The sequence below is a fragment of the Agrilus planipennis genome, unplaced genomic scaffold, assembly GCF_000699045.2.
Source record: "Agrilus planipennis isolate EAB-ADULT unplaced genomic scaffold, Apla_2.0 scaffold65, whole genome shotgun sequence".
NCBI classification, from domain to species: Eukaryota; Metazoa; Arthropoda; class Insecta; order Coleoptera; family Buprestidae; genus Agrilus; species Agrilus planipennis.
Genome location: NW_020439271.1, coordinates 895,803 through 923,698, shown reverse-complemented (window position 1 = coordinate 923,698; position 27,896 = coordinate 895,803). Strand labels below are relative to the sequence as shown.

General features: G+C 32.6%; 2 protein-coding genes across 5 annotated transcripts in view; both read right to left on the bottom strand.

Moving 5' to 3' along the window:
• Nucleotides 1-504: 504 nt before the first annotated feature.
• Nucleotides 505-10,262, bottom strand: LOC108734123 (dnaJ homolog subfamily C member 13). 2 transcript variants are annotated; one of them, XM_018465531.2, is made up of 28 exons: nucleotides 10,180-10,262; nucleotides 9,869-10,130; nucleotides 9,649-9,811; nucleotides 9,366-9,546; nucleotides 8,950-9,204; nucleotides 8,644-8,893; nucleotides 8,421-8,593; nucleotides 8,158-8,365; nucleotides 7,928-8,083; nucleotides 7,608-7,862; nucleotides 7,178-7,555; nucleotides 6,757-7,125; nucleotides 6,387-6,656; nucleotides 6,022-6,224; nucleotides 5,671-5,956; nucleotides 5,466-5,620; nucleotides 5,207-5,408; nucleotides 4,916-5,104; nucleotides 4,725-4,860; nucleotides 4,212-4,396; nucleotides 3,960-4,151; nucleotides 3,474-3,821; nucleotides 3,175-3,396; nucleotides 2,111-2,820; nucleotides 1,537-1,753; nucleotides 1,259-1,444; nucleotides 825-1,206; nucleotides 505-614 (listed from the first exon to the last, which is right to left on the bottom strand). In XM_018465531.2, the coding sequence occupies exons 1-28, from the start codon at nucleotides 10,248-10,250 to the stop codon at nucleotides 505-507; spliced, it is 6,714 nt and encodes a 2,237-aa protein (XP_018321033.1). In that variant the 5' UTR covers nucleotides 10,251-10,262. The 2 variants fall into 2 exon arrangements, with proteins under 2 accessions (XP_018321033.1, XP_018321035.1); XM_018465533.1 differs by lacking the exon at nucleotides 505-614 and having other exon boundaries at nucleotides 1,043-1,206; nucleotides 1,264-1,444; nucleotides 10,180-10,250.
• A 1,504-nt stretch (nucleotides 10,263-11,766) lies between these two features.
• LOC108734125 (zwei Ig domain protein zig-8) overlaps nucleotides 11,767-27,896 on the bottom strand; it is a 495,980-nt gene continuing 479,850 nt past the window's right edge. For all 3 annotated transcript variants that reach the window (XM_018465534.1, XM_018465536.1, XM_018465535.1), the window contains 2 exons: nucleotides 26,299-26,425; nucleotides 11,767-11,895 (listed from right to left, as the gene is read on the bottom strand). In XM_018465534.1, coding sequence (XP_018321036.1) covers nucleotides 11,780-11,895; nucleotides 26,299-26,425 — 243 coding nt within the window. In that variant the 3' untranslated portion in view covers nucleotides 11,767-11,779. The remainder of the gene's footprint in view (nucleotides 11,896-26,298; nucleotides 26,426-27,896) is intronic.

Sequence of the window (27,896 nt, the reverse complement as noted above, 5' to 3'; positions counted from 1 at the left end):
ATAAGTCGCATAAGATCTTTTTCTGGGTTCACACTTTCAGCGTGAGACCAACATTATATAGCAGATTTTGCGCTACTTTGAGAGATAGTTTAGCTACTAACAGTACGATGGCGCTGATCGTATCAAATTTAAAATATTTTCTGTATTACAGAGAAAACATCTATCTTTACAGGTTTATTACAGAACATACAAATTGTCAATATAAATAAAAACGACTTGTTTATTTTGTTTATGTTTATTGTTATACAAAAGATACTTTGTAATAAAAAGATTTTTTTAATAAGAACTTTAATTCACTTTTTATAAATATTAAAATACAAATATTTTACATTTTATACATAAATACATACTAAACTAACAGTTAGTAAAACTCATATTTAGGAATGTGTATTTTAGTACACAAAATTATTTTAAGTCTTTCATTTTTATCTTTACATTTAATCTTAAGTAAAAGAACTTACTCAAATAATAAGCAATAAAATCAGTAATACATATTTGATCGGGTCACAGCACATCTGGTTTTATAACCGTCTCTTCCCTGTCAACAGGAGGAGGAGCCGTCATTACCTTTGCACTCGTTCCTTGAGTAAGATATCCTGCTGAGGCTGGGGTTCCTGCATTTTAAATAAAACTCTATTCATTAATTTGAAATTTCGAAAAGAAGACAACAAAATTACAGAATCAGTATTGGGAATAAATGTTTTGAGCAATTGTTAAGGATTGGGAATAAGGATTGGGCAAAATCAACATTGATTTACAAGGAAAACTGTTTAAAACAAAAATTACTAATTTTTCAACTGAAAAACACATTTTAAGGTACATACCTGTAAGATACCCAGCTGTAGATGTATTTGAAATGAATAAATCATGTTTTTGGTCTTTGTAATCGGCCCATACCGAACTTTTGTCCAGAATGGCACTGACTCTTTCTCCATACATGGTACTTTTGCTCATAGATTTCAAAGCTTTAACAATCTGCGCTTTTGTCATGGCTGGATTTTCAATCAATTCCAATCGAGTTTCTAAAAGTCCTAATAAATACTGAACCAGTTCCGCTTCGAGGGCCTGTCTTACTAAGGGCTCTTGATTCGCAGAAAATATTCGATTAAGAGTTTCGCAACCAACCCCGACCATATCACGCCTCATTTGCATTGCGTGTTTTAGTGGATGCATGCAGTTCGTTTGTGACAATGAATAAATACAAACCTGAAATAGAACAAAATAAAATATGTAAATTATAATTACAAAAACGAATTACCGAACTCAAAGAAAGAGTGTGCAATATAAGAATAGCAGATTTATAAATAAGAATTTGCTTTGTGTTGGCTCCAAGTTGTTCACATAGTCTTGGTATATGTCCCATGGAAGGAATAAGATCGAGAAGATTGGGTTGGGCTTGTAATAAGGCACATAAAGCTGTTGTTCCCAAATCCAATAATTCCAACTGAAAAGAAAATAAATCATTCTAACACAAATTACGACAGATTTAATCAAGTGAAATCATATTAAAATATTTCTTATTTTAAATTTACATACATTTGGTTTTTCTTTTGACATGTGTGTAAGACAAGTTTCAATTAGTTCTTTAAGGAATTCTTTGGGTCGACGTAAAGTCCAGGATGGGTTGGATACGAATATTCTCAAGTACACACCGCCTACCATTATTTCATTTGGTGTTGCGAAGTTTGATAGACCGTTATTATCTGGCAATTTCCATGAAATATTTGGATTTTGAATTTGAACCGATTGATGCCTGAAATAATTGCACAATTTAATAAGCAAGCCTTAACAAATTGCAAAACAATTACTTGAAAAATACCTTCATTTCCTTAATTCTTTAAATTACAACAAAAATATACATAAAGGTAACTATTTAAATTAAAGCGGTTATTTTATTTTTCTCTATTAACAAAATTATCAAAATTTATAATTTTTACTATTGGTCGAAAAAGAGAAAAATTATACAGGTACCTATAAGTATTTACCAAAAAATTAATTTAACGTTATTTTTAATTTCATGTTCATGTTTTTCTGAAAAATAATTCGTCAAGTCTTTTAAAGATTTACTGGCAAAATAGACATATGCAGTGTATTTACTATTACTACTTACTCTTTTCTAAGCCTTGCAATACTGTTGCAAACCCGATCTTTGGCCTCTTGATCCCAAATAAGTTCCGGATGTTCGTGGGCGGACTCGAACATATGCACGCAAGCTTCTGGATTGTCACGCATCGCATCAGCAAAAATTGGGGGCAAGAATGCAGACATTGCGAGTCGTACGCGTGGACCCACTAACTTATCAGCACTCATTTTGGCTAAAATGTCTGCACACATCTCTCGTACTTGCGTGACATTAGAATTACAGAATAAATCAAGTAAATACACCACCGCACCCTTATTTAATGCCTCTTTGACTATTTTTGTGGTAGACATGAGGGCGAATAATGTTTCCAGTACCTCCATCTGCTTGTCTTGAATAGAGTAAAGAGAGAGTAGTAGGTGTCCTAAGATTTCGGATCCAGCGATATCATTCACGCACTCGTTGCTACGCGTTACGACGGAGATGACATTAAGTGCCTCCTTCTGTATGGCGGGGTTGGAGACAGTGAGGAAACCGTAGAGTAAGTCGAATTTACCTATACATTGCATTTCGGTGCCAGGGTTGTTTTTGATGACGTTTCGGAGAGATTCCAAGCACATAACTGTATGCTTTAGACGATCTTCTATGGTTAAAGAGAAGGCAATGTTTTCCAAAGCTCGAACATATTGGAATTGCTCTTGGAGAAAATTTAACAAATCCAGGACAAACCCTTTAGCATCCTGTACAAGAAAAAGAGAATTTTGTAGCATACGAAATTTATAGTCAGTTCCTTATAAAATATTATAAGCTATTAATTCAATAATGTATACAAGACTTATATTATTCTAAACATTAATTTTATTACGAAAGCAAGGTTTTTATAAAGCCAAAACATATTGAATTCCCAAAATCAGTTCAGCTGGTTCCAACAAATAAATTTTCCTTTTACAACATAGAAATTTAAAACTTTCTATTCTTAAAAATGTTAGAAATATCCTACAAGGAGCAATTCATTAAGTTTATTGCCACAGCTTTCACTAAATCAATTTTAGAAATATTTAAAATTCTCCCTTTTGTTTGGTAAAAATGGTTACCTGTAGAGGGTAAGTTGGTTGTTCATTATATATACGGATAAACACATTCCCGACTTTCAATTCTCCCTTATGGGCAGTGTAGGATATTTTATCTTCTATTGTTAAATCAGATGATTCACGAGATTGACAGTGAGATTCCAAAAATTCCAACAACTCAGCCCTTGTACTATTGTCCCAGATAAGATACGGAGTTTCTGAATTACTATTTAAAGTTTTCAAAATCTACAACAAACAGTCAGTAAACAAGGAGAAAATTCAAAGTGAATATGAACTCATTTAAAGTTATGCTATTCACTTACACGTTCAGGCTTTTCAGTTCCCAATTGATTAGCAATGTAAGGGGTGAGTAAAGCTTCAAGAATAGATCTAGTTAAAGGATTGTGTGGAGTCTCCTCTTCTCCCTGACCATAACCACCTAATCTAACACAAGCCCTAATAGATTCTTTGGCTAAACGGTTAGCTATTTCCTGTTGATTGCTCTCCTCGTTACGTTCTACACCACCTTCGTCTAGTGTGAAATCGTAGTTGAACATTACGAATAGCAGATGCCATAGAGCTCCGCCTTTCAAAAGTTGCATTTGTAGAATGGGGTCCTTGCTTAAGGCGCATATGCATTCCGTTACATTGAAACACAACTTTATAAGATGCTGCGGAAGATCATAAAATATTAATAGTTAGCACATCATATGTATTATTAAAAAGAATAATAATTTAAATACAAATTTCTCTATAAGAATGAATTAAAGAGAAATATAAATATACACGGTTATAAGATAATTATTTACCTTAAAATAAATAATTCTACACAAATCTTTGACAAGCTGAGGCAAATCGATCATCTTTTCTCTGCATGCAACAAATTGTGCTGATACTGTGTAACATTTAGTGATGTGTTCACATACTTGAACACAAGTGTCCTGTTGTTTAGAAGATTTATTAAGAACGCTCACACAACGAGAATAAGCTGTCAATAAAATCTGTAACAAAACAGAAATTATTACTGTGACTTTGACAAAAGTATCAAAAACTACTATTACCTCTAATCCATTTTCTCTTCTAAGTTCTTCTGCATTTAGTGCTGAGCAATTGACTGTATGATAAGCCAACTCCGTGGCTGAGGCAAGTAAAGGGTCTTTTTTCGAGAATAATTTTTCATCTGCTGTTTCCATTTGTATAGTCTTCATTAGTTGAGGATATCCAGCATATTTGTAAGGATGCAAATCTGCAAAGGAAAAAACCTTAGAAAACCACCTTCTTAAAGACAAAAGCCAGGTAATTATTTCTTTCCACTTGGGACTATATACCACAATAAACAGGCGACTTTACAAAATTTACCGTAACCGATTTTTTTTATTTGTGATACTTTTTATAGTAACTTATTGTGTTGTGTCAAGACGATGATAAAAGGTTCATAAAGGTTTTTCATATTAAGGAATTTAGNATATTAATTCTTGAATCATTTTTTTAGTTAGTAATACGTGTAATAAGTAGCGTTTTCATTATCTCTTCCTAAAATATTTATTTTTAAACAAAATGATCTTTCAAATTACCTTCTGAATAACGATGAAACAAAATGCTCTGGGTCTTTAATACAAGCACAATATTGTTTGCATTAGGACCATCTGCATTCCAAGAACTTCTGCTGCAAAGAAATTCGTAGGCTTGGTTGACTGCTTCGAAAATCTCCTATAAGAAAACATATTTTTTAATAAAAAAAAAATTCTAATGAATCTTCACTTACTCTTCCATTGGGATTTTTATCAGGGTGATATTGTTGAGCCAATTTATAATAAGCTTTTCGTATAGTTGCTTCTTCGTGATCGTTTCCTTTAAGTCCTAAACATTTATATGCTTCTTCAACAGTCATTGTAGGCGGTTTTTTCTCCACTTCATATTTCCATGCTTCCAAAACATCTTTAAGTAGCTTGACCTAAAAATAAAAATAAAATGAAGACATATATAAAAACGTAATTTCTACTTTTAACATTATATATGAAGTACGTTACTGCGTAAAAAAAAAAATAAAACTTACTGGATCAGAAATAGGCCAATCAGGAAATCTTGTTGAATCACAAAGATGTCTAAGATAAAATATATTACAAAACAGTTCTCGTTCCAATTGTGGATAACGAACGGCTGGAATTGCAAGATAATGATAGCGGGCTAAAATATTACTACGCAACCTTGGGGTGAAGTCGGCAATATGAGCTGCTATTTTCTCGATTAACATTCGTCTGTAATGTAAAGAAAAATATTACATACTTGGATTAAAGGTGCATAAAAATAATTACCTCATTTCAGCATTCCAAATGGCTTCAGGAGTGTCAAATTCCCCTAAAAATATCTGAGCAAACTTCTCAGCACCGTGATTCTCCAAATAGTTGACCATAGCTTCAGGTAACAGTTGTCCAAGGATACTTCTTTGCATAATATCTGATATGGCCGACTGTAAAAAAATTAAATAAACCAATGATACTTTTAATTATGATAACATACATCATCTGCTTTGAATGCTTGTTTCATATGAGTTAGTTGAAGAAATCTGGCTATTGGCAAGACATTGCTACCAGTGTACATCAGTATAAAAAAAAAGACACCAGTCAAATACAGCTTTGATATTTCTGGATTATCTTTCATAATTTCACAGAGAAGAGTGGCTACTTTCTCTACTAATATAGGATCAAAAGTAAGTAACAGCTGAACAATATGTCCTAAACAAAACGACTCAGAAAGTAATCTTTTCACCTTTGGAACTGGTCTTATAATGGCATTATCCTGATCCCTAAAAATGTACTCAAATTTATGTTCTCTCGTTAAAAAACAATGTGCACTAGTAATTAAGATTACCTGCTAGGATAATATTCGCACATGGTTATTAAAATATTTAGAATAAGTATTGCAAGTTCAGTTTCATTAAATACAGGGCTTCCTTTAGCAAGTAGACACCATTTTAATTGAGGTACTTGTGCAACTACTCGCCAATTATCTAAACCCATTACCCAAACGCGAGTTCTTGGATTTATAACACCTTTATTGTACAGTTCTGCCATCTAAAATTAAATTTAAATGAGTAAGCGTGTCAAACATAAGTTTAGAAAATCATCAAAATCACTGATTCCGATTGTCTTTGTCTCTTCACATTTTAATTTCTTTTAAATTGTACAAAATTGCTACGACTAAATGTTTAAATGTAAAATCGTTTTGAAACTTACTTCTTGAAAGTTTACAGGTCCTTTTCTGCCCCCTTCTTCGCTATTATAGTACCATTCTTTTTCCTGAACTTGTTGCATATTTGGCCCAGCTTCTATCACATTTGTTTGCGTTCTTATCACAGCTCGGGATGTGTGTAAATGCGCAAGAGTAATCAGATCCACCAGGACTCTAATACCACCCGCATCTAACAAGTCTCGTACATTCCTAGGATGCTTAATCAACTTACTAATAAATATTATTAATCGATCGCGTTCCATCTTATCATGACACTAAAATAATAATAAAATTTAGACATTTTGATGAGACTAATACAAAAAATTTTACACAAAATATTTTTATAAATGTCCAAAATGTATTAAATTAATTTACCCTATCTAACATCGTAATTATATATTTAGTATCACTAAATTGGCCAATATCTTCATAATATCGCCCATAAACTATAGACATCGCTTGTAAACACATACATTTCATTTCCACTTTTGTTGTAAGTAAAAATCTGTGGTATAGATCATTGAAGAAAATGTAAGATTTCCTGATGGGAGAATTATCATTGTCTTCCATCTCAAGGAGCAGTCTTAGATAATAGTCACCTATTTTGATTTCATCAGCTAGACACTGATATTGAACTTCGAATTCCTGATAGTTCCAAGCAACAAGAGTTGATCCTGCCAGTTCCTGGTCAGACTGGAACGTCCTGATCTCATTATCCAAGGCACTACGTAATTCTTCTCTTGTCTAAAATTTTTGATAAAAACAAATAAACTCTTAGAGCAAATCACATACATACTTTATGATTCCAAATCAGGTTGGGTAACGCTTGATCTTGATTAAATTTCCAATAAAAATACGCCCAGTTTGCCTCAGCCTTAATTCTTTCTCTTCGCCTCCTTAAAACAATAGGTCTTTCCTTAACCTTTTCTTTTCTTTCGATTGAGATTCCAGTTCTAGCCCCCCAATGTTGCAATGCTAAAGTAGTGTAATGTTCAACTTGTTTTTCAACAAATTTCAGTTTCCTTTCTACCATAACCCAGTTAGGATTTCTCTTGCTTTTATTTGCGTGGTCCTGTGCTATCTTTAAATTATCTCGATGGTTTAGCATCTCTTGTTCTAGTGCATCCTTTGGAACAATATCAAGGGAATCTAAATAATTTATAAGTCCAACAGGCTAGAATATGAATGATTTGAGAGTTGCTTATTGGACATTTTGATATTAGTACCATTATTCTTTTAAGTAGGCCCATCGCTGTTGGATTTCCGGTCACCCAAAGACCTACAAGATGTCTGGATAACTGCCTGTGAGTCAAAAGACGACCATCGCATCCTTGGGTATATAACGCAGACAAAAGATGACGAGGTAAAGCCCCTTCAGCTAAGGCAAGATTTTGCATACGTGCTGCAACTTCTTCTTCACCTTCTTCAATCAGTGCTCTCATAACTAAACCTGCCCCTTTAACTATTGCCATTGAAGGATGCTAAATATAATAATTTCAAAAATTAGCAGATTTTATTAAATTGATACCTAATCAATAATGCAAACCTGAAACAATCTGAATACAGTACGTCCCCTACTAGCAACCATTTCTAAAAGCACATCAAATTGCTTCCCATCTGTTGTTTCACTGTATGGAACACACAAGGCAAATGTTAAAAAATCTAACATTGCAGAAACTACTAGTGCTCCTGTGCCATGCGACTGAAAAAACAACAAAGCAATACAAATAAAAGTGTTTAATTAATAACAATTAATCAAATAAATGTCTCACTTACAATATGGGTAACCCACATATTCAAAAGGCTTTCTAAAAAACTTTTGGACTGTAAAAGGGACGATTTATTCATTTGTTCTTGCCTAAGATCAAAATTGTCATGCATTGGGTGCATTAAGGTACATATCATGTCAATAGCAGCGTGAGTAACACCTTGATCGTTTCTTCTTAAAGCTGTAACAACTTTGATTCCAACTGCTTCTCGAAACCTACAAAATTTCAAATTTCTAATATTTCAAAATTTCAAATGTATAGCAGTATTACCCAGGTAGCACAGTGAATGCTGCATAGCCGACTTTACTAGCAACCAGTCTTCTTAAAGCCTGAAACTGAGCTTCTAATTCAACGGACGTAATTGCTTTTTGGTCACCTTCCTTTTGTACCAAAGCTTGTAACGAATTCATGATAAGCTTCTCTTTATTTTCAGTGAAAATTCCCTAATGAAAAGTCATTTATTTTAAAATTATTACAAATAATATTAAAATACCTCTTGCGTGACACTGTACAATAAGCCGCTATAAGGAACATTAGCATTAAACCTTCTAACACATTCAGAAAAAGAACAACGAATTGGAGGATTTTGCAAGAATTTTAAGTGAAGACTCTCTGCTTCTTCATCAACTGGCATGTTCAAAGGACCTAGTCTAAGTCCTCTTTCAATTGGAACCATTTTTACATGCACATCTCTGTTGCCAGAAGCTCTAACACCATCAAGTAAAGAAGCTAATAATGAATCTCTAAATTTAAAAAATTAAAATTACTTTATAAAAGAAACAAAAATTTAAGTAATTACCTATCAGTGGTAGTGTATGATCGAACAACACCATTGAAATACTCAATATCAAATAGCTGTAAGTTCTCATTATTTCTCACCAATGCAAAAATTTCTCCTAATGGCCTTAAAGTACAAATGCTGTATGTTTGGGGATCTCTTTCTAGTAAACATGTTTCCGAAAGACATAATATTCTTCTAACTGGTTCTGAGTGTCTTGCTTTGCGAATTTTGTAAACAGGAAACTCAGATACAGATGTTAAATGTTCATCATCACTTAAAAAGAAAAACATCAGTATTAGCAAATTATATGTTTAAAAAAAGGGGCATTGACTTGAAATCCTAGAGCAAGACTCATTGTAACAACCCTTTAATATTTACATAGTAAACTACAAATAATAAAAAAGTAACAGTAAAAAAAAGAATAAATTGCTTACCTGAACTTCCCAAACCTTTGGTTTTGAAAATCTTCTAATGTAATTGGTTTACTTAAAACTTTTATATTAATTCCTAAATAAGAAGTGGCATTCTCTAAGATTTTTTGCTTAATTTCATCACAGTTTTGAGCTTGAAAAAGATGCAATCTACCAAAACCACCACAAACAATTACGAAACCACCTAAAAATTAATTATTTGAAACTAATTTTTAACTGTATACTTAATAGGCCAAAATAAACAAAACAATTAATGCAGTGAATGATAGGTACATATATTATTTACCTGAATAATCTGATATCATGCAAATTCCTTCAAAATCTTTATAGCAGTAGCTTGATAAAACATGATTAGTTGTGGCATCTAATTGATCAAGAGAATATGGTGTAACTTCTAAAACTACTGGCAATCTTGTATCTGACCAATGATGTTTGTAAGCATGATAACGCTAATAAAAAAATGATTAAAAATAAGGATATGATCTTTCCATTATGAATCTTGTTACCATCACTTCCTTTGATTTTTCAGCAAAATTATGCCTAAATTTTAATGCTTGTGTGATCAAATCCACTCTATTATCAGTGGAAAATCTCATATTATCTATTTTTCCTTTTTCCTTTCTAATAGCAATTTGAAATTCATTGGTTGTTGGTCGTAATGCTGTTAATGATATAAAATCACTATAAACCCATCTGTTGGTTACTTCTAGAGTATTTGGGTTGTATGTTGTAATGCCCATGGTTCCGACAGAAAAGATACGTTTGTATCTACAAAAACACTTTATGAGAAAAAAAAGTAAAAAAATTTGCAACTTACTTTCCCTTCCATGTCGAATGTTTAGTGACTAAATAACAAGCTACGTCTTGATTATCTTTAATCGGAATCATCTTTCTTCATATATTCAACGATTTTTTTAAACGATAGTTAATATTTGGCACTCATAAACAAAATAAATTATCTACATCTTCAAAACCGACGTATACACTTCTGGGAACACAATTCACGTTGTCACAAATGTTTGTACCATTTATTTTCAGTTACTGATAAGCACAACGAAAACAGTTAATGAATTTTTGTAGTTTTGCATAGTAAAACACATTTCTAAATCTTTTCCAAAAATTATAGCCTTCACATTGGGGGAGTTAGATGTCAACGATGTCAACTGACAGCTGACAAAGCTTATGTTTTACAACTTATTAAAGATAATAATAATATAGTTGTTTATATCATAAAATAATATGTAACGCTTGTAACTAAATATTAATAATTTACTTGATTAAGTTGTTAATCTTTAAGAAAATTAAGTATTACAAAATGCAGATAACTGAAAGCAAAATCTTCCTTAAATAAATATCATCATACAAGTATTGGATATTGGGTGGTAGATGTCGCTCGTGAATAGTTATATACAGGGTGATATATATTTTTTAAAATTAAAGATATTTTCAGCAATCGAAATTTTTAAAAATATAAAATTATTGTCGGATATAACTAACATACTTTGATTAGTGATACTGTTTAATGTTGAAAGAAGCAGTAATAATTACCTATTTCAATGAAAACTTTAAGAAATACGACGTGTACGTTTTCATTCTAAGTACATAACATTATTTTTTAATATATTCATGGTTTCCGTAGTAACAAAAAATTACAAATCTAATGCTTTATCTACCTGCATAAAATTACAAATTGTAGAAAGAATAGTCCAGATTATTTAAAACAAATGATGAATGAATGATATTCATTTATCAGAAATAAATGTAACTGATTATAATATAATTTTTTTTAGTAAAAAACTTTTAACTAATTCACGGTGAAAAAGCTGTTAAGTCAAAACAATATTTAATAAAGTATAATAAATATGATGTCAGTATCATTTCTATTAATTGACTAATCTACTTATTACTTACTTTTCGGAATTCCTTCCATTTTTTTAGTGTAAGGAAAAATCACAATTTCTGATTAAAAACAGAATTTTATTAGCTTGGCCGACAATCTGATACACGAACAATTTCTTAACTTTTTTTGATACCCTTTTGAATTTAAAAAAAAAATATTTCATTTGTAACATCTCAGGTAGGTATGGTCCTATTTGAATTTGTTAACCTTTTAGTGCTAGTTTGTGAAGTTGGTTTTATACGTTAATAGGTATATTTAAATTATAGCTGATCAGTTTTATTATTATGAAAATTTAAAATCCTATTGATCGTTTACATTATTTTCTTTTTGTAATGATGTATGAAAATTTTTCAATTGCTAATGGGACTAATTACGATCAGTGAGTAACTTTTACAAAAAGCATAAGTACTTTTAATCTTGAAATTCGTCAGATGGGGATGCTAGCACAATGTACAAGTGAAATGGGTATAGGTGATAATTAGGGGGTCATAAATAAAAGTCAAGTTTACAAGAGATTTCATCTGATGTGTTTTATTATGAAGATCGTGAAACTATAAACAAGGGCGCAGTGAAGTGAAAGAGACAAAGGGGCTGTATTCTTGTTGCCGTGTTGCATTGCCGCGGGATGTTCTCCTGGAACAGAAAAGATACGCACAAGTATTATTTATCTTCCTACTTATTTTTAAGTGCAGAGGTTTTCAACGTTTTCCTTCTACTGGTTGTCTGGAAACATGCAGAGTAAAATTTAACGAACAATAATAAGGACTGTTGTGTTGTTATGGAATCTTTTATTCCCCTGGTCGCATTATTATCATTCAGTATTTGCTGGTGTATAATAAATAAAAAAAGGCGGACTTACATTAAAATATTACAATAATTTTTAATGCAGCAGCAAATTCATAAATGTAATTGCTAATATGAATAAATAAATACACATTTATTGGAAAATGTAATTTTCTTTACTTTTTAAAAAAAGCACAGCACGTTCAGCAAATTATGCGACATAAAAAGAAAACAATGCCGAAAATGAAATGTGTAACTTCTATGTTCGGTGAACTTTTTGCCTTACCTGTATATAGGTAAAGGCTTTACTTTTATTTATTGCATTTATATTACTTTATTAATTATACGAAAAGACGGCTGAGGTATTTGCAAGAATTTCCTAATGGAATTTCCCTGTACTGCGACGGATTTTTCAAAAGACGATGCCGACCTTTGACGATTACACGTTAATAGAATATCTCTGTGTTAGATTCTTAATTCGCCGCGAAAGTATGTCCATGTATGCACATGAAAAAAGAAAATAAAGTAATAAATCCACATTTTTAAATTATTATTAGTACCTATTGACAAAACAGTACTATCACTATCACTATCACTACTAGTATAAAACAAAGTCGCTTCCCGCTGTCTATCCCTCACTGGTTAACAATGGTTTTGCCCATGAATGATGAAATACAAAAATAGGCAGTACTTGGTAAATAGTAATGATCAGTTATAATATTACAAGTGTCTTAGCTCGAGTTATCGAGCTATGCAAGTTTAGTCTTGTATTGCGTTCGCCGCACTCTCGCAAGTTTCGACTTGTTTGTTATTACAATACGGCCCTACTATACTAGATTTAATACATCATAAAGAACGTTAAGATTGCGCTGGCATTCGCTATCAAACACCGTTAAATACAATTAGTGTATGATATGGTAATAGCACTGTAACCTACAGCAACGTCTTAAGTGTATCAAACAAATTTTGTTTTTAGTTTTTATTGTGAAGTTTTAAGTAAAACTTTGTGAATTTATATTTTTGATATGCCTCGTTCCTGTGAAAGCAATCCTAACAATTTTTGTTACGTGTGTGGTAAATTCACTACAAAAAATACAGGGTTACACAAAGTATTGCTGTTTCTTGTGTCTTTGGGACAGTCGCGACAGGGAAAACCATTACGTAAAAAAAGTGTGGCCGTTACGAAAAGCTTTTACACCAGGAACTGAAAATGTTTTTTATCCACCTTTAGTGCAAAAAGAAAATATTATTATATCACCTCTGCATATAAAATTAGGATTGATGAAAAACTTCGTAAAAGCACTGAATCGCGAAGGTCAAGCTTTTCAATATTTAAAAAAAAGTTTACAAAAATGACAGATGCCAAGTTAGAAGAAGGAATTTTCATAGGACCTCAAATAAAAGAATTAATGAATGACAAGACTTTTGAAAGCACATTGAATAGAAAGGAAAAACAGGCCTGGACATCCATGATAAAAGTTTTTCAAAATTTCTTGGGTAAAAAAAAATCTGAAGACTATGAAAACCTGGTTAAGAATATGATCCAAGCATTGTACGCTCTCGGTTGCAAAATGTCCCTCAAAATACACATTCTCGACTCACATTTGGATTTTTGTCCTGAAAATATGGGAGATGTTAGCGACGAACATGGTGAACGTTTTCATCAGGATATTTCAGGCATGGAACAGCGATACCAGGACAAATGGAGTCCTGCTATGTTAGCAGACTACTGCTGGACGTTGAAGAGAGAGGCTGTAGATATTATTTATAAACGGAAAAGCAATATATTAACTCATTTTTAAATTTTATAATATGTGATTTATGAATATAATGTTATCTTAAGTCAAAAGATTTTTATTTGATTCCANGGATTTTGATGCGGTTTTTTTAATAGATAGAGTGATTCAAGAGGAAGGTTTATATGTATAATACATGCATAATATAGTAGAGAAACACTGATAATTTTAGAGGTTTCTAATGTGGTTTCGTAAATAAACACATTTTTTTGCGCTTACATTGCAAACGGGCTAAACCCTACGAGATAGATCAAAATAATGTACCGCAGTATTGTACATCTTAAAAAGGTCTACAAAAAAGTCCGGGATGGTGTATGTCTATCTAACCTACAATAACCATTTTTTATCCTTTACTTTTTATGAGAAGTAATGGCTTATTTACGAAGTGATTTTAAGCAATACAGCATTAATCCTTATCCAATTAAGTACTTTTAAATACATTGTGCATTTAATATAGATCAATATGGCTCTTAACAGCATGTAATTTAAATGAATATTTTCGAAGATATTACAGATTTAAAATGCAGGGACATGCGGTTGCGACGGTACTATCTAATGACAAAAAAGCTGTAAATGTTGTATATAAAGACATTCAGTAGTATATTAAGTATCAGCACTGCACCCTTGCGAAGCTGGGGCGGGTCGCTAGTATTAAAATAAATAAAAGTAAAATAAAAATTACTGGTATGCAAGAAGAAGAAGATTTTAGGTATCTAGAAAGTCAGATAAATCAGGACGGAAGGAGTAGTAGGGATATAAAGCTAAGGATAGTGCAGGGTTGGGTCGCCTTTAATAAAAAGAAGTTACTTCTATGCTCGCGAATGGTTAATTTAGAAATTCAAAAAAGGTTTTTGAAGGTGTATGTTTGGAGCGCAGCGCTGTACGGGTGCGAAACATGGACAGTTTAATGATGCTGACGGTGGGCGGTGCGGAAAAGAAAAGGTTAGAAGCGTTCAAAATGTGGTGTTACAACCGTGAATAGAGAAGGTTAGAATGAAGAGATATTAGAAAGAATAGAAGAACAAGGGACTCTATGGATGACAATAAGAAATAGGCGAGATAGGTTGGTAGGACATCTTAGGCACGAAGGGCTACTTAGAGACATATTATAGGCAGAAACAGGAGGTAAGAGGAGTAGAGGTAGACCTATATTAAATTAGGGAAATGCAAAGATTAACTCAGGTAGGAAAGAGTGGAGGTACGTGTCCAACTAGTCTTAGGACTGACGACCTTATGATGATGTTGATTAGTATCTATAAGTGGTACCAAAGTGTAGCTGTAATAAAAAATTAAATAATGAAAAAAAAAAAAAATAAAACAAAAAGCATGAAAATATTGTATCACGATCGAAATATTGTTGTGTCGAGATGCGAGGATTTTTACAGACAGAGTTAATTGCAAGTGTATGCACCAGAACGGAAAGTGCCCACACATACACAAGGCACAAGCGCCAATTCCAGCTGACGGTTATAGGTGGATAATTCCATATAATTGATAGACGAAAATTGAATGCACTTTATTTCACGAGAAACTGAACATTATCAAATCGTTAATAAAATACGTTCTAGACAGGAATGAAGTTTTTCGTGAGTTAAATTGTTAATTTTGCTTTGATTTCTAACTAAATCAAATGAAAATCCATCTTCTGTATCGAACAAATTTAAACAGTGGCATGATTTTCATTGGTCGGTTTTTTGTACGTCCTTTAACCCTCGACGAACAAAATATTAAATGAGCGAGTAACTTTTGTTAGTAAAGTTGACTAATTCTACTTATTATAAACCGTTTATAACTGAAACACTAAGTAAGCGTTTGTGACAATAATTATTGTACGAGTAGATACATTTTTAACTTGCTTTCATTTATTAAACTACAAGTCTACTTAACTGCATATGCGGCATCTACGAATTCGAGATGTACCTACATAATAAATAGTTTACCAACATGTATTAGGAACAACGGAGAATGGAGTTGAAAGATTAATCTGCTCCACGTAATTCCCATAATGAGTCCACTGTGAATATCCTAGAACACGCAACAAGGTCTGACCACAAGTGGTCTACGAATAGCAAGACGGAGAAATATCAGTAAACCTAATGTTGGGGTATATGTGTATATAAGTAAAAGGGGTTGTAAACAATCTCTTAATCGCCTTATACACAACAATTACGCGGCAAACGGGAGAGTCTGTACAGATTGTCTCCAAAATTATTGTCCGAACAGCGATGCTCGGAACGGATTTTAACAAAACTTCTAAATGTTTTGCAATAATTAGGACCAGATGGTTGCTTCAGAATAAGTTTTAATTAACGTTTATTTAAGGGGCTGTATCAGTGGTTTAAACAAATCGTTTTCGAACTAGGCAACCTCTTTTACAAAATACGTCGAAATAAAAACGGCAAGGGGGGTCTGTTTCGTGTGGCTCCCTTGTAACAGTTTATTAAGGTAATACACTAGAACAGTGTTTCCCAAGCTTTTCTTCCTCTCGAACCAAAAGAAAGGTCCGAAAAAATTTGACGAACCCCCTATGTAGTCGTTAATGACAGGTAAAAAAAGCAATAAAATTTGATAGAATATATATTTTTGATATTGCAGAATAATTGATTATATTAATCGTGAAACGTTTAAATAAAACATTAATAAGACTAAAATGATGTAAATGTAGTAAACTGCCTTAATTTGATATTTATTTCCAATTGTATTGTAAAAAAAAGTATTACACAGAAGGGAAAACTGGTGCAATGTTTTTAAATATAAAGCAGAACATGATACGAATCACATTGATAAAATGTTTTAAATATAAATAAATGTTTGTAATAAAAAGAGAATAGTATTTGATTACTTGAATAAGAGGAATAAATTTTAATGTATAAAATTGTTGATATATTTTGATATTGATGAAGTAATTTTGAAAAACAAATAAGGAAAAAAGAAATGAAAATATTGCAATTTGTTATAGATTTCTTAACAAACAGGCAGCGAACAATCTGTTTTACAGTGGGTGTGTTCTTTAATTTTTGTGTTTTTGTTTTTTTTGCTTCTGATTTTAATGGCGTTTTAAAAATCCGCCATTACAATATTATTTTCGCGAACCCCTTCTGCAAACACTGTGAGAGAGGCTTCGCTCGTCTACGGGATGAAGGGGCTTGATATGGGAGTGGAAGGGAGAAGAAAAAGAGAAAGCAATATGGGTCATTACTGCTTACTCTCTCGTACTTATTTACTCATTGAACCCCTAAACTAATCTCAGGTAGCGGCTCCTACAAAGTTAAAGTTTGCCCGGCTCTGGAACGTCAAGGGAGACGCCAAAAAATTCGAGTTATAGAGTTTTAGACTTATGGGGGATTTTGATTTGATAGAGGTAATAAACATATTTTTATTTATTATAAATCAATATTATTTCAAATCTTCTTAAAATAAAAAATATGTGTAGGTACACAGTAGGTAGGTATACGTATTAAAAAAAGTCAGTATTTTCTTAAATTAAATTATCGAGTTGTAAACGTTGTAAAATAAAACTGCTATGTTCGAGATACAGAGGTCCAATTTGATTTTTCGAGTTATAAAGGGAAAATATGTATCAAAATGTCTTGCAGGGATTCACTGATTATTTCGACCAATAGAGGGTAAAAGTATCGTTAACTTTTCGTTTTTGTTTTATTAAATAAAAAACGTTTCTCATTTGTCTAAAAATTACTGATACGGGACCGCTTATGCTAATTATTAAAATTAATTCATCCGGCGCGACACGTTACATTTGCACGGATTCCATTGCACGTCTCCTATCGTCATTGAAGTAATTATTCTATATTCTTTATCAAGTAATCATTTATTAATACATGAATTTTTATAAAAATTTAATTGAAAGAATTAAAAAAATAACAACGTTAAAATAACGTTTTTTTCTTATTTTCTTTTCGTTCAATTTTTTATAATGTCACTTTTGTTAATGAATATTATTATTTGATAAGAAAAAAGGTTCTAGTTCAAATAGAGCCGGAGTTGTGAATTTTTGAATAGGCAAAAATCAGCAAAATCTGAAATTTTCGATCACTTCTATATTCCAAAATATTGAAAAAAAATCCTCGAATCCAATTCTCTTTTTTTTTTCCGTAAATAAAATTTTAGCCAAATCGAAAACGTGTCGGTCAATTTTTGTCCAAATCTGTCAGATTTGTAAAAAAATGTCCCATATAATAGTTTGGACAGGTACATACAATATGTACTGTTATTTCTATGCATAAGTATAACAAAGCAAAAGGTAGTGGTTGCTTAATGGCACCTAACAAATCAACCTAATCCGAGCTATATTGATAGCCTCTCTTAATTTTTCTGGTTCATGCAGTTTCTTAAAAAATCAAAATATTTCTATTTGTTTAACATCTAACAAAAATCGGGCTTCGTACTTTTCTTAAAAACACTCTAAATTATCATTTGTCCGAGGCGCAACTCATTACTATGTGGCTGGAATTTATTTAATAAGTTTTAAGGTTTTTTTAAATAAAATAAAAACGAAAAGTGCATTAAAAAAAACGCTTCGTACTTGTGCAGATAACAATGAGTGACTTCGAACACTCCTTTAACTTGTATACTTCATGAGTAATCCGTTTAATAGGATTCAAAAAAATTTAACCGACCACGTAAATAAATCACGAAATTAAGATTTAATTTTACTGGAACACATTTTTTTTAAAATGAGTCGCAGCGATCCACAAACGAACAGCAGTAATGCATATTAAGGCCAAGTTCAGATGGTCGCGCATCATGCGAGCGTTTGACCCACAATGATGGTAATGACCAACGAATGGCGCGTGTGAGGCGCAAATAACTCCATGTTGAAATCGTCACCCTCCATTATATTTTCAATTAGATCGCTGCCAAATGAGCAGTACGCACAGCACGGAATGAACAGGGCAGCCCAAAACAACTAAACGTGAGGCACAGTTGTTGACGTATTTTAGATAGCAGTTTCGTGTCACAGTTTGAACATATGTCGAGTGAAAAATATTTGAGTAACCAAAAAAATATCGACTGAACATTATTGTTTCAAGTTCGAAGCATTTTCGTTCTCAGAGATCGAAAATAGTACACAGAAAAAAGGAATCTCATGGGGAATTTGCATTGGCAAGTGAATTTTCTAATAAACTATTTTCGCCTGAATCCAGTTTGATGAAGTCCTGAGCACGATCTAACCTATCATTTAGTCAGAATGTTCAATAAAATAAAATGGATTTCTTTCTTGGCGAAACATGTTAAATAGTAGAATAAACAAATACTTGGTATTATTTGTTTTAAAATTTTATTTGAAATTCTCACAATATTCTTTCAGCTGTTATGCCATAATTTTACTTTATTCGTACTATCTATTTCACATTCATAATGACATAACAGCCGAAACAATGTTGTCGGAATGTTTAATATTTCTTCAATTAACTCTAGTACAGCCCTGTCCTGTAAGAGTAAAAGTAAAACAAAAATACTGGTACGCAAGGGAACGAAAAGTAAGGAAGTAACCGATTTTAGGTATCTAGGAAGTCAGATAAGTCAGGACGGAAGTAGTAGTAGGGATATAATGCAGCGGATAGCGCGCGCGGTCGAGTCGTCTTCAATAAAAAGAACTTCGTTCTATGTTCGCGAACGGTTAATTTAGAAATTCGAAAAAGCTTGTTAAAGGTGTATGTTTGGAGCACGGCGCTGTACGGGTGCGAAACATGGACAGTGGGCGCGGCTGTTACAGGCGAATGATGACGATACCGTGGATAGAGAAGGTTAAAAATGAAGAGGTACTAGAAAGAATGGGAGAACAGAGGACTCTATGTAAGTCATTAAGAAATAGGCGAGATATTTTAGTAGGATACCTTCTCAGATATAAAGGTCTAGTCAAAGACATATTAGAGGCAGAAACGGAAGTTAGGAGGGGTATAGGTAGACCTAAGTTAAATTACTGTTCGCAACTAGTTAAGGATATGGGTTGTTCTAGTTTTAGGGAAATGCGAAGATTGACTCAAGATAGGAAAGTGTGAAGGTGCGTGTCAAATCAGTCTTAGGACTGACGATCGATCTTATGATGATGACTAAGATCCAAACTTTTTAAAATGGGATTGCGTACGACGCTCTTTCGGATGTAAAGTTTAAGCAATATATTCCTAACTATGATAAATACTCTCAAACTACCGTACATATTACAGTGATTCTATCGATGAGTAATCCACTAAATAAGTGAATAAAATTTTTGCATATAAATTAAATAATTTTGATTTCCATTATTAAATGCATGTAAAACATTATAAATCATAAACATGCTTTGAGGGTAGGTAAGTTATGTGTTTACCTTATCATTCTCACACTAGGGATTAAATAGAAAAAAATTTAACATTTACAACGAATGTAATTGGGGTTACCTTTTTAACATGTTCTAATGCACTTATTATTTCAATTTTTTTAATATGAATATTCGATGTTATTCATACATCGTACATATTACATACACCTCTTTTGCTATGAATTTTCATTTTTGTTTACACATTTAGAAAATTGAAAATTTTGTATGTTGGGTAAATACTGGCTTGTTTTCTCATTTCTCTAATGAAAAGGACGAAGTAAATAAATGATAAATTCATTCGAAACTGTATTATTTACAGAGACAAAATTTATTTGTTAATGGAATAGTTTTTTATTTGACTTCATCAACATACCTGAATTCAATTTTATTTGTTTGGAAATGACTTTTTTTTTCTGTTCTAATAAAACGTTTTTGTATGTTGACATCGACTGCTTTTTGGGACGGAACTTTGTTTGGTAAACATATTTAAAATTTAAAAGTTACTTATTGGAATGTTATGAATTTTTCATATTGGGACTATTCGTACTGCAACAAAAATGCATATGGTATGAAATAACAAAGTAGATTTTTCTGATGATATTTTTAAATGTTTATTATTTTGCTCAGTTTGATACACAGATTATTTGGAGGTGGGAGGGTGCGATAAATATAGATTGTGGGGTGAGAATAGCCGTCAGTTTTTTTATTATCAAGGTTAAGGGATTCATAAAACAGTGTCACAATAGTAGGTACCTATATATCATTTTGAGAAATGAAAATATTATTCTTGGTGTCTACGCGCTATTTGAAGAAAAACTTGTCGAGTTATTGATAATTTGATAAAAAAAGGTTACCTTTAAGTCAGGGATGGCCAATCCGAGGCCCGCCTTAAACATTTTTCCGACCCACACAAGATTCATTATAGTTCTACAAAATATATTTGTTTTTTATGTATTTAAGTGGCAGTATTAGCATCTAGCATGGAAGAGGTAGAGATAGTTTTACATACAATGGATGCGGTAATGATAAAACAGTACTATACGAAAATAAATAAAAGTAAAACAAAAATCTATGCTCACAAACGGTTAATTTACAAATTCGAAAAAGGTTGTTAAAAGTGTATGTTTGGATCGCGGCGTTGTACGGGTGCGAAACAAGGACAGTGGGCGCGGCGGAAAAGAATAGTTTAGCATTCGAAATGTGGTGTTACAGGCGAATGATGAGGATACCGTAGACAGAGAAGGTTAGAAATGAAGAGGTATCAGAAAGAATAGGAGAACATAGGACTCTATGGAAGTCAATAAGAAATAGGCGAAATGGACAAGGGGACAAGGTCTAGTCAAAGACATGTAAGAGGCAGAAACAGGAGTTAGGAGGGGTAGAGGTTGACCTAGATTAGATTACTGTTCGGAAGTAGTTAAGGATGTGGGTTTTTCTAGTTTTAGGGAAATGCGAAGTTTAGCTCAGGATAAGAAAGAGTGGAAGTGCGTGTCCAACCAGTCTTAGGACTGACGACTTTAAGATGATGATGTATTGAAGCAGTGAAAACCGATGTACTAAAAAAATTTGTGAATCCATTTAAGTATACATACTTAAAAATTAATTGTCAAAATGTAAGAAAAAATTAACCATAACAATTAAAACAATATTCTTGTGAATATATGACAAATATTGCCTATTTTATTAATGAGTTTACAGTTCTGATTTCAAAAAAATGTGCAGAGTTATGATTTACATCCAAAATGGCTCGCATAGCATTAAGGATGAAAAGCAAAATTAATACGTCCGCTGCTGCAGTCATCATGACGAACACGCAAAGAACGCTAACAATAAGGACTTCATATATATCTATACATACTATCTATAATTTCCTTAATCTATCTACTTTTCTCTTCAGGGGTATGACGAAGTAAGGAATAAAATAATGAAAGGTTGAGGGAAGTGTGACACAACATCCTGGGGGAACTGTAGGATAAGTAATGGATTGTAATGTAGGGGTGGGATAGACATAAAAGTCAGCAACATTAGCGCAAGTAATTCCTTACATTTTAAGTATGGCACTTAAAAAATATTAGGATGAGTACCTATATATTTTCCGTTGTCAAAATGTTTTATAACCGTTTTAGGCAAATCGTAATTTACATCCTTTTCCGTTTACTTCACCTTTTAGTATTTAACCCTCTAACATCGATTGGCTTTCGTCGTAATGAATCCTAATCAGTGCCATTTGGAAGCGCCGATGGAGAAGAAATTATCCTTTGGTAATGAAGTTGCGGGAATCGTTAACACTGTCAACCAACCTAGCTTACATTAATCTTAATGAGCTGTGATCTTTAATTAAATAAATTGAGAATTTCAGCTAAACTCCTAATTAGATCTAGTTTTAGCAAGTCCAAATCTATCATTACAAAATTCAGGATTATCTGAATATAATATTAATCAACATATGTAAGACTTAAAAGTTGTCTCGACTAGGAACACACGTCGAAAGTAATGAATAGCCAAAGTTACAAATAACTCTTAGCTGAAAATGTGCTTGAATATCCAACGAATAGTATCGATACATTTTATGTATCTATTAATTTTCATTTTTGTTTACACATTTAGAAAATTGAAAATGTACGTTTTAGCTTTACGGGTAACAATAGAGAAAACAATTGAAAAAGGAAAGAGCGAGTACATGGGATTTGTACTAGATTTAGAAAAAGCTTTTGACAATGTTAAATGGGACAAGATGTTAAACATACTTAAAAATGTAGGGATGAGTTACAAAGATAGAAGAGTGATACTTAGTTTATAGCAACGTAGAGAAATAAATATTAGGAAGGGAGTCAGACAGAGATGGATACTGTTACCGCTACTTTTTAATCTATACATCGAAGACGCGATCAATATCAATAAAGACAGTACAACTGTAGGGATAGATATGCAGGGGCAAATGATTAGTATGCTTAGATTTGCAGATGATATAACAGTATTAGCATCTAGCAAGGAAGAGTTAGAGACAGCTTTAAATAAAATGGAAGCGGTATTGACGATACAGACTGTATGAAAATAAATAAAAGTAAAACAAAAATACTGATATGCAAGGAAAGAAAAAGTAGAGAAAGAGCGAATATAAAGATAGGAGAGGAAAAATTAGATGAAGCGGCCGATCATATAAGTCAGGACGGAAGTAGTAGTAGGGATATAAAGCAGAGGATAGCGCAGGGTCGAGTCGCCTTCAATGAAAAGAAGTCACTTCTATACTCGCGAACGGTTAATTTAGAAATTCGAAAAAGGTTGTTAAACGTTTATGTTTGGAGCACGGCGTTGTACAGATGCGAAACATGGAAATTTAGATGATGATGGATGCTGATGTCTGAGGATGGGCTATAGTGAATATATTTAACAATTGAAGATAAAAAATCAGGAGAAGTCGCTGGTTTTCGATATTTAGGAAGTCAAATAAATTACTATGGAAAAGTGACGGGCAATCTTGCGAATGGTCAATTGGAAATCTGAAAAAAGTTTATTTTTGGAACATCGTTTTGGGATAGTGTCCGGCGCCTCCACCATATCAAGAAATGGCATTTATTGTAGCAGGTAATATGCGTTAGCTTGCAATTTTAAATAATTTAGATGTACTAACTTTGTACCAGTGAACTAAATAGTATTTTATGGATACTGCGTAATAGGTAGAAAAGGTTAGATATGAGCAGGTGTTAGAATAAGCAGGAGAACAGAGGACGCTATGGAAGTTAATAACAAAAAGAGAAGTAGGGTGCTAGGATACTTGACGCATGGTAAAGGCAGAAACAATTATTTTAAAGTATATTTCTTATAAGTTGCAGAAGCTACGAGAAAACTAAAATTATTATTAAAGAGCTGTCAGGTAATTTTATTTTTAACAAAGCTGAGCTCTTTTCATTATTTATTTTAATATTTTAGTGGGATTTATTTAAAAGAGGAATATCTTCTAGTGACTTTATTATAGGCATGGTTACCTTACTGAATATGTATGAATAGTTTGATTATAGCCATTATTGTCATCATTGGACATAAAGTATTTTTGTTTAGCTAAGGTGCATATTTAGAGTAACTTTAGGATTTCCTCTATATGATGATAGTTTATTGAGTAAGAATTAGATTTGAGTGAAAACAAAAATGGTTTTTATTCCATTTTGTAGGATATTTCTGTCGACATTTTGTTCCCAGACATACTAGATATCGTTAAGATTCTTCTGAAGTCGATGGGTTATTCACAACAGAAGAACTGATGCGATACAAATCTGGATCCTAAATTTCATGTAGTGAGCAACACCCTCCGAAGGATTCCAATTTACACTGTGACCAGCAGCAATCTTCTGATTAAATAATTTAAAAGAACTCTGAGAATAAAACACTCGGCAATTCATACAGATATATGATTCATAATTTAAATGATTTAGGAAATATTTCAAGAAACTTGTGAAGCTGAATTTATGTTTCACCGAATGTTTACTACGATGCGGACTCGACTGTAATGCATTTTTAACACGAACATGAAAATTTATTTATTTTTATCGTCTTATTTTAGTATTAGTTATTCATAAAGCTCTCTTAAGCATATTTTTACATGAGGTTTAATGGATAATATTTGGAATTTGAAGTTTCTATTTGTTTCTGTTAGAGTTAAAACCCGTTTTTGGATAGAACGCGTTTTCCCTAGTTAGAACTAGCTTTTACTAAATGCCTTTGTAAAACTAGAAAAACCTAGTCAAAACTAGAATTTACCACTGATGTATTTGATTTTCAGATAAAGCTAGTTGTCACTCCGAGCTTTAGTTAAAAATAGCACTAGTGAAACTAATTTGGGATCGAAAACAAGATATGGTTTTAAAAATATTTATTAAAAAGATCTAAGACACAGAGTCATGTACCTAGTAAAAATAATAATCTTACACTAAAGGAATATTGTAGGGAATATCAACATAAATTAATTGCCAAGGTGACAATATTAATTAAAAGTTAATAAAATAAATAATCAAACAAGTCAACAGAACACAACCATAAAATTTAAAAAAGGAACATTGTTGAGAAACATTGGTTAACAGACAATAAAAAATAATTAAATAACCCTAAAATTAAAAAAGGATGAGGATCTCCCCCCGTTTGTCGAATCAGCTGACGTCTTGCGACTAATCAGAATAAGTTACGATGAACTTTAACTTCGGTCGGAATAGTTTTAACAAAGGCATTTAGTAAAAACTAGTTCTAACTAGGGAAAACGCGTTCTATCTAAAAACTGGTTTTAACTGTAACATTTCCTAGACACAGTCTCTCAGTTATTGCCTAAGTGTTTTTATGGATCTCTCACCGTCTCTGTAAGAGAGACTCGAACGATAAAATTATTAATTCAGAGATTCGAGTCTCTCGCAGAGAGACTAAATGAATAAAACTGAAAAATTGAGAGACTCGAGTCTCTCGTAGAAAGACTGGGATCTCTGAAATATGGTGAACTTAGAAAATTTTAACCATGTCTATCGAGACACCACTTATTGAGAGATGAGTCTCTCGTTCAGAGCTTCGAGTTTCTCAGAGACTGGATACGAAATGAGGATCTCTCCATGAGCGACTCGAGTCTTTCGTTGAGAGACGCTAAACAGTTTTTTTGACAGTCTCTCTCGGCGACACGAGAGAGACTCGATGAGAGACGGATACTCGAGTCTCGCTTTCAGAGACTCTGAGAGACTAAACATTTTTATCTCGGGTTACATTATTAATTATTATACATAATTCAGAACATTTACAACGCATAAAGCCATATTTTAACGGAAGTTTGGATAATTCCCGATGTTCTGGTGCTATTAAAAATATATCTACAGCTGTTTGCTAGTTGTCGAGCAGTTCTGCGTATGCAACAAACTGGAATGTTAGCAGTTGTTATTGTCGTTGTTATTGCAATTATCGTCGTCCGCTCTTGCTTTCAGAATATAGGAATTGGATAGCGAAGAGAGATCGAGACAAAGAGCTTTCAGTCGATACAACGACGACAAACAGTGGCACGGACATTGGCGTTAATGGAAACCAACATAGCAGTGTAAATTCAATGCGTTAGCACTAATATAGAAATGTATTGGTTTCTAAACGGGAAAGGCATGAAATTCGACTTACCATTGATTACATGGATGTTGACGCTAGCCGGTGTGGCAAGGGTCGGTACACAGGAATAGTTTCCGCTGTCGGAAAGGCGGACATTCGAAATGTGCAGTCGGGAAGTGAGTCCGTCCACCCAATTGTTCTGAAACAGTGGTTGTGGTCAGTTTATTGCTTTCTGTACCGTTCTATAATAATTGTCAAACGTGAAAAGCGACATATCTCCTCCTAATACAATGGCCATTCATCCCCTTTACTACTACTTTTATTGCCTTTATTACGTGCAGGTATGTTCTATAAAATCCTTGATTCAACAAAACGAATCGGATAACTTTTTAAATTAATGGACGCGCGCACTTCATATCAATGGCAATAAATTAAGGAAAAAGAGAAAATAGGATATTGAACAACAAAATAGATACAGTAGAACCTTGATAACTTAAACCTCGTTAACGTAATAACCTCTACAAATTCATAAAATTTTGTGTTCCCTTCCCCTCGCAGTCCAAAACCTCTATTACATAAAATAAAAACCCTCTATAACTTACACGAATAATTTGGGCATCGCACCTCAGTAAGCAGTGAAAAGTGATTTGAATCGGGAGAAAGTCTTCTATGTAAAAGACGAAGAATTGCTGAATTTCCTAATTTAGAAAAATGCTTGTTGTTTACAGGGTTTAGACAGTGTACAAATATGTAAAAACATTAGTGTTAGTGGATCTATACTAAAGGAAAAAGTGGAAATCCATAATTTTAAAGCTTAAACTTAAACCCTTAACAAGTAAAAACCTCAACAATTATATTATTTTACGTTTCCCTGGGTCTTTATCTTATCGAAGTTCTACTGTATTTGAATTTAGGAGAAAGCTAAACTAAGTAAACTAACGCAGCTTTACCTCTCCAGAAGACAATAAATAAATTTTGATGTCATTTTTAACGTTAAATAAAAAACGAATTAAGTTAATAAGAACGAATGAAATTGTTAGTTATCTATCTAATTTTAATGCTCGGGTTATTTTTCTGTGGTAATCTTATTAAAATTTTTTACGTAGACAGTACGTTTAAATGACGACATTCCGGAATTTTTCATAACTGCAGGATGATCAAATACTATAAATTACTAGATAAGGTATTCCTTTATTTGTAAGGCGTTGTTAGTATTTTAAAAATCGTATTGTCACGAAAAGCTAACAACGCTACGGATGTTGGACTGTTAATAAGCATTTTTTCCGGAGAGAGCTACTTATTTTCATAAAAATATCACTTCTCGGAATTATATTTACTAATGCGCTGCTACTTCACCATTTATCATAAATTATGTTTTAAGCTCGTTAAATTGTGTTTCTTTTTCTTTAATATGACAATATCTCCTTATTTCATTTGTATTACAAAATATTATCGTGAAAAATATCCGCGGAGGGAGAATGGTTTAATGACGATTTACACGTTTTTGAACGTTAAGATTCTTGTATCATCTAGTTCAGGGCTGTCCAACTGGCGGCCCGCAGGCCGTATACGGACCGCCAAATTATTTTTGCGGCCCGCGAGTACATTTTACTATGAATAAATTTATGTTATTAAATTAATATTATTAAAATTACTTTACTATGTAAAGT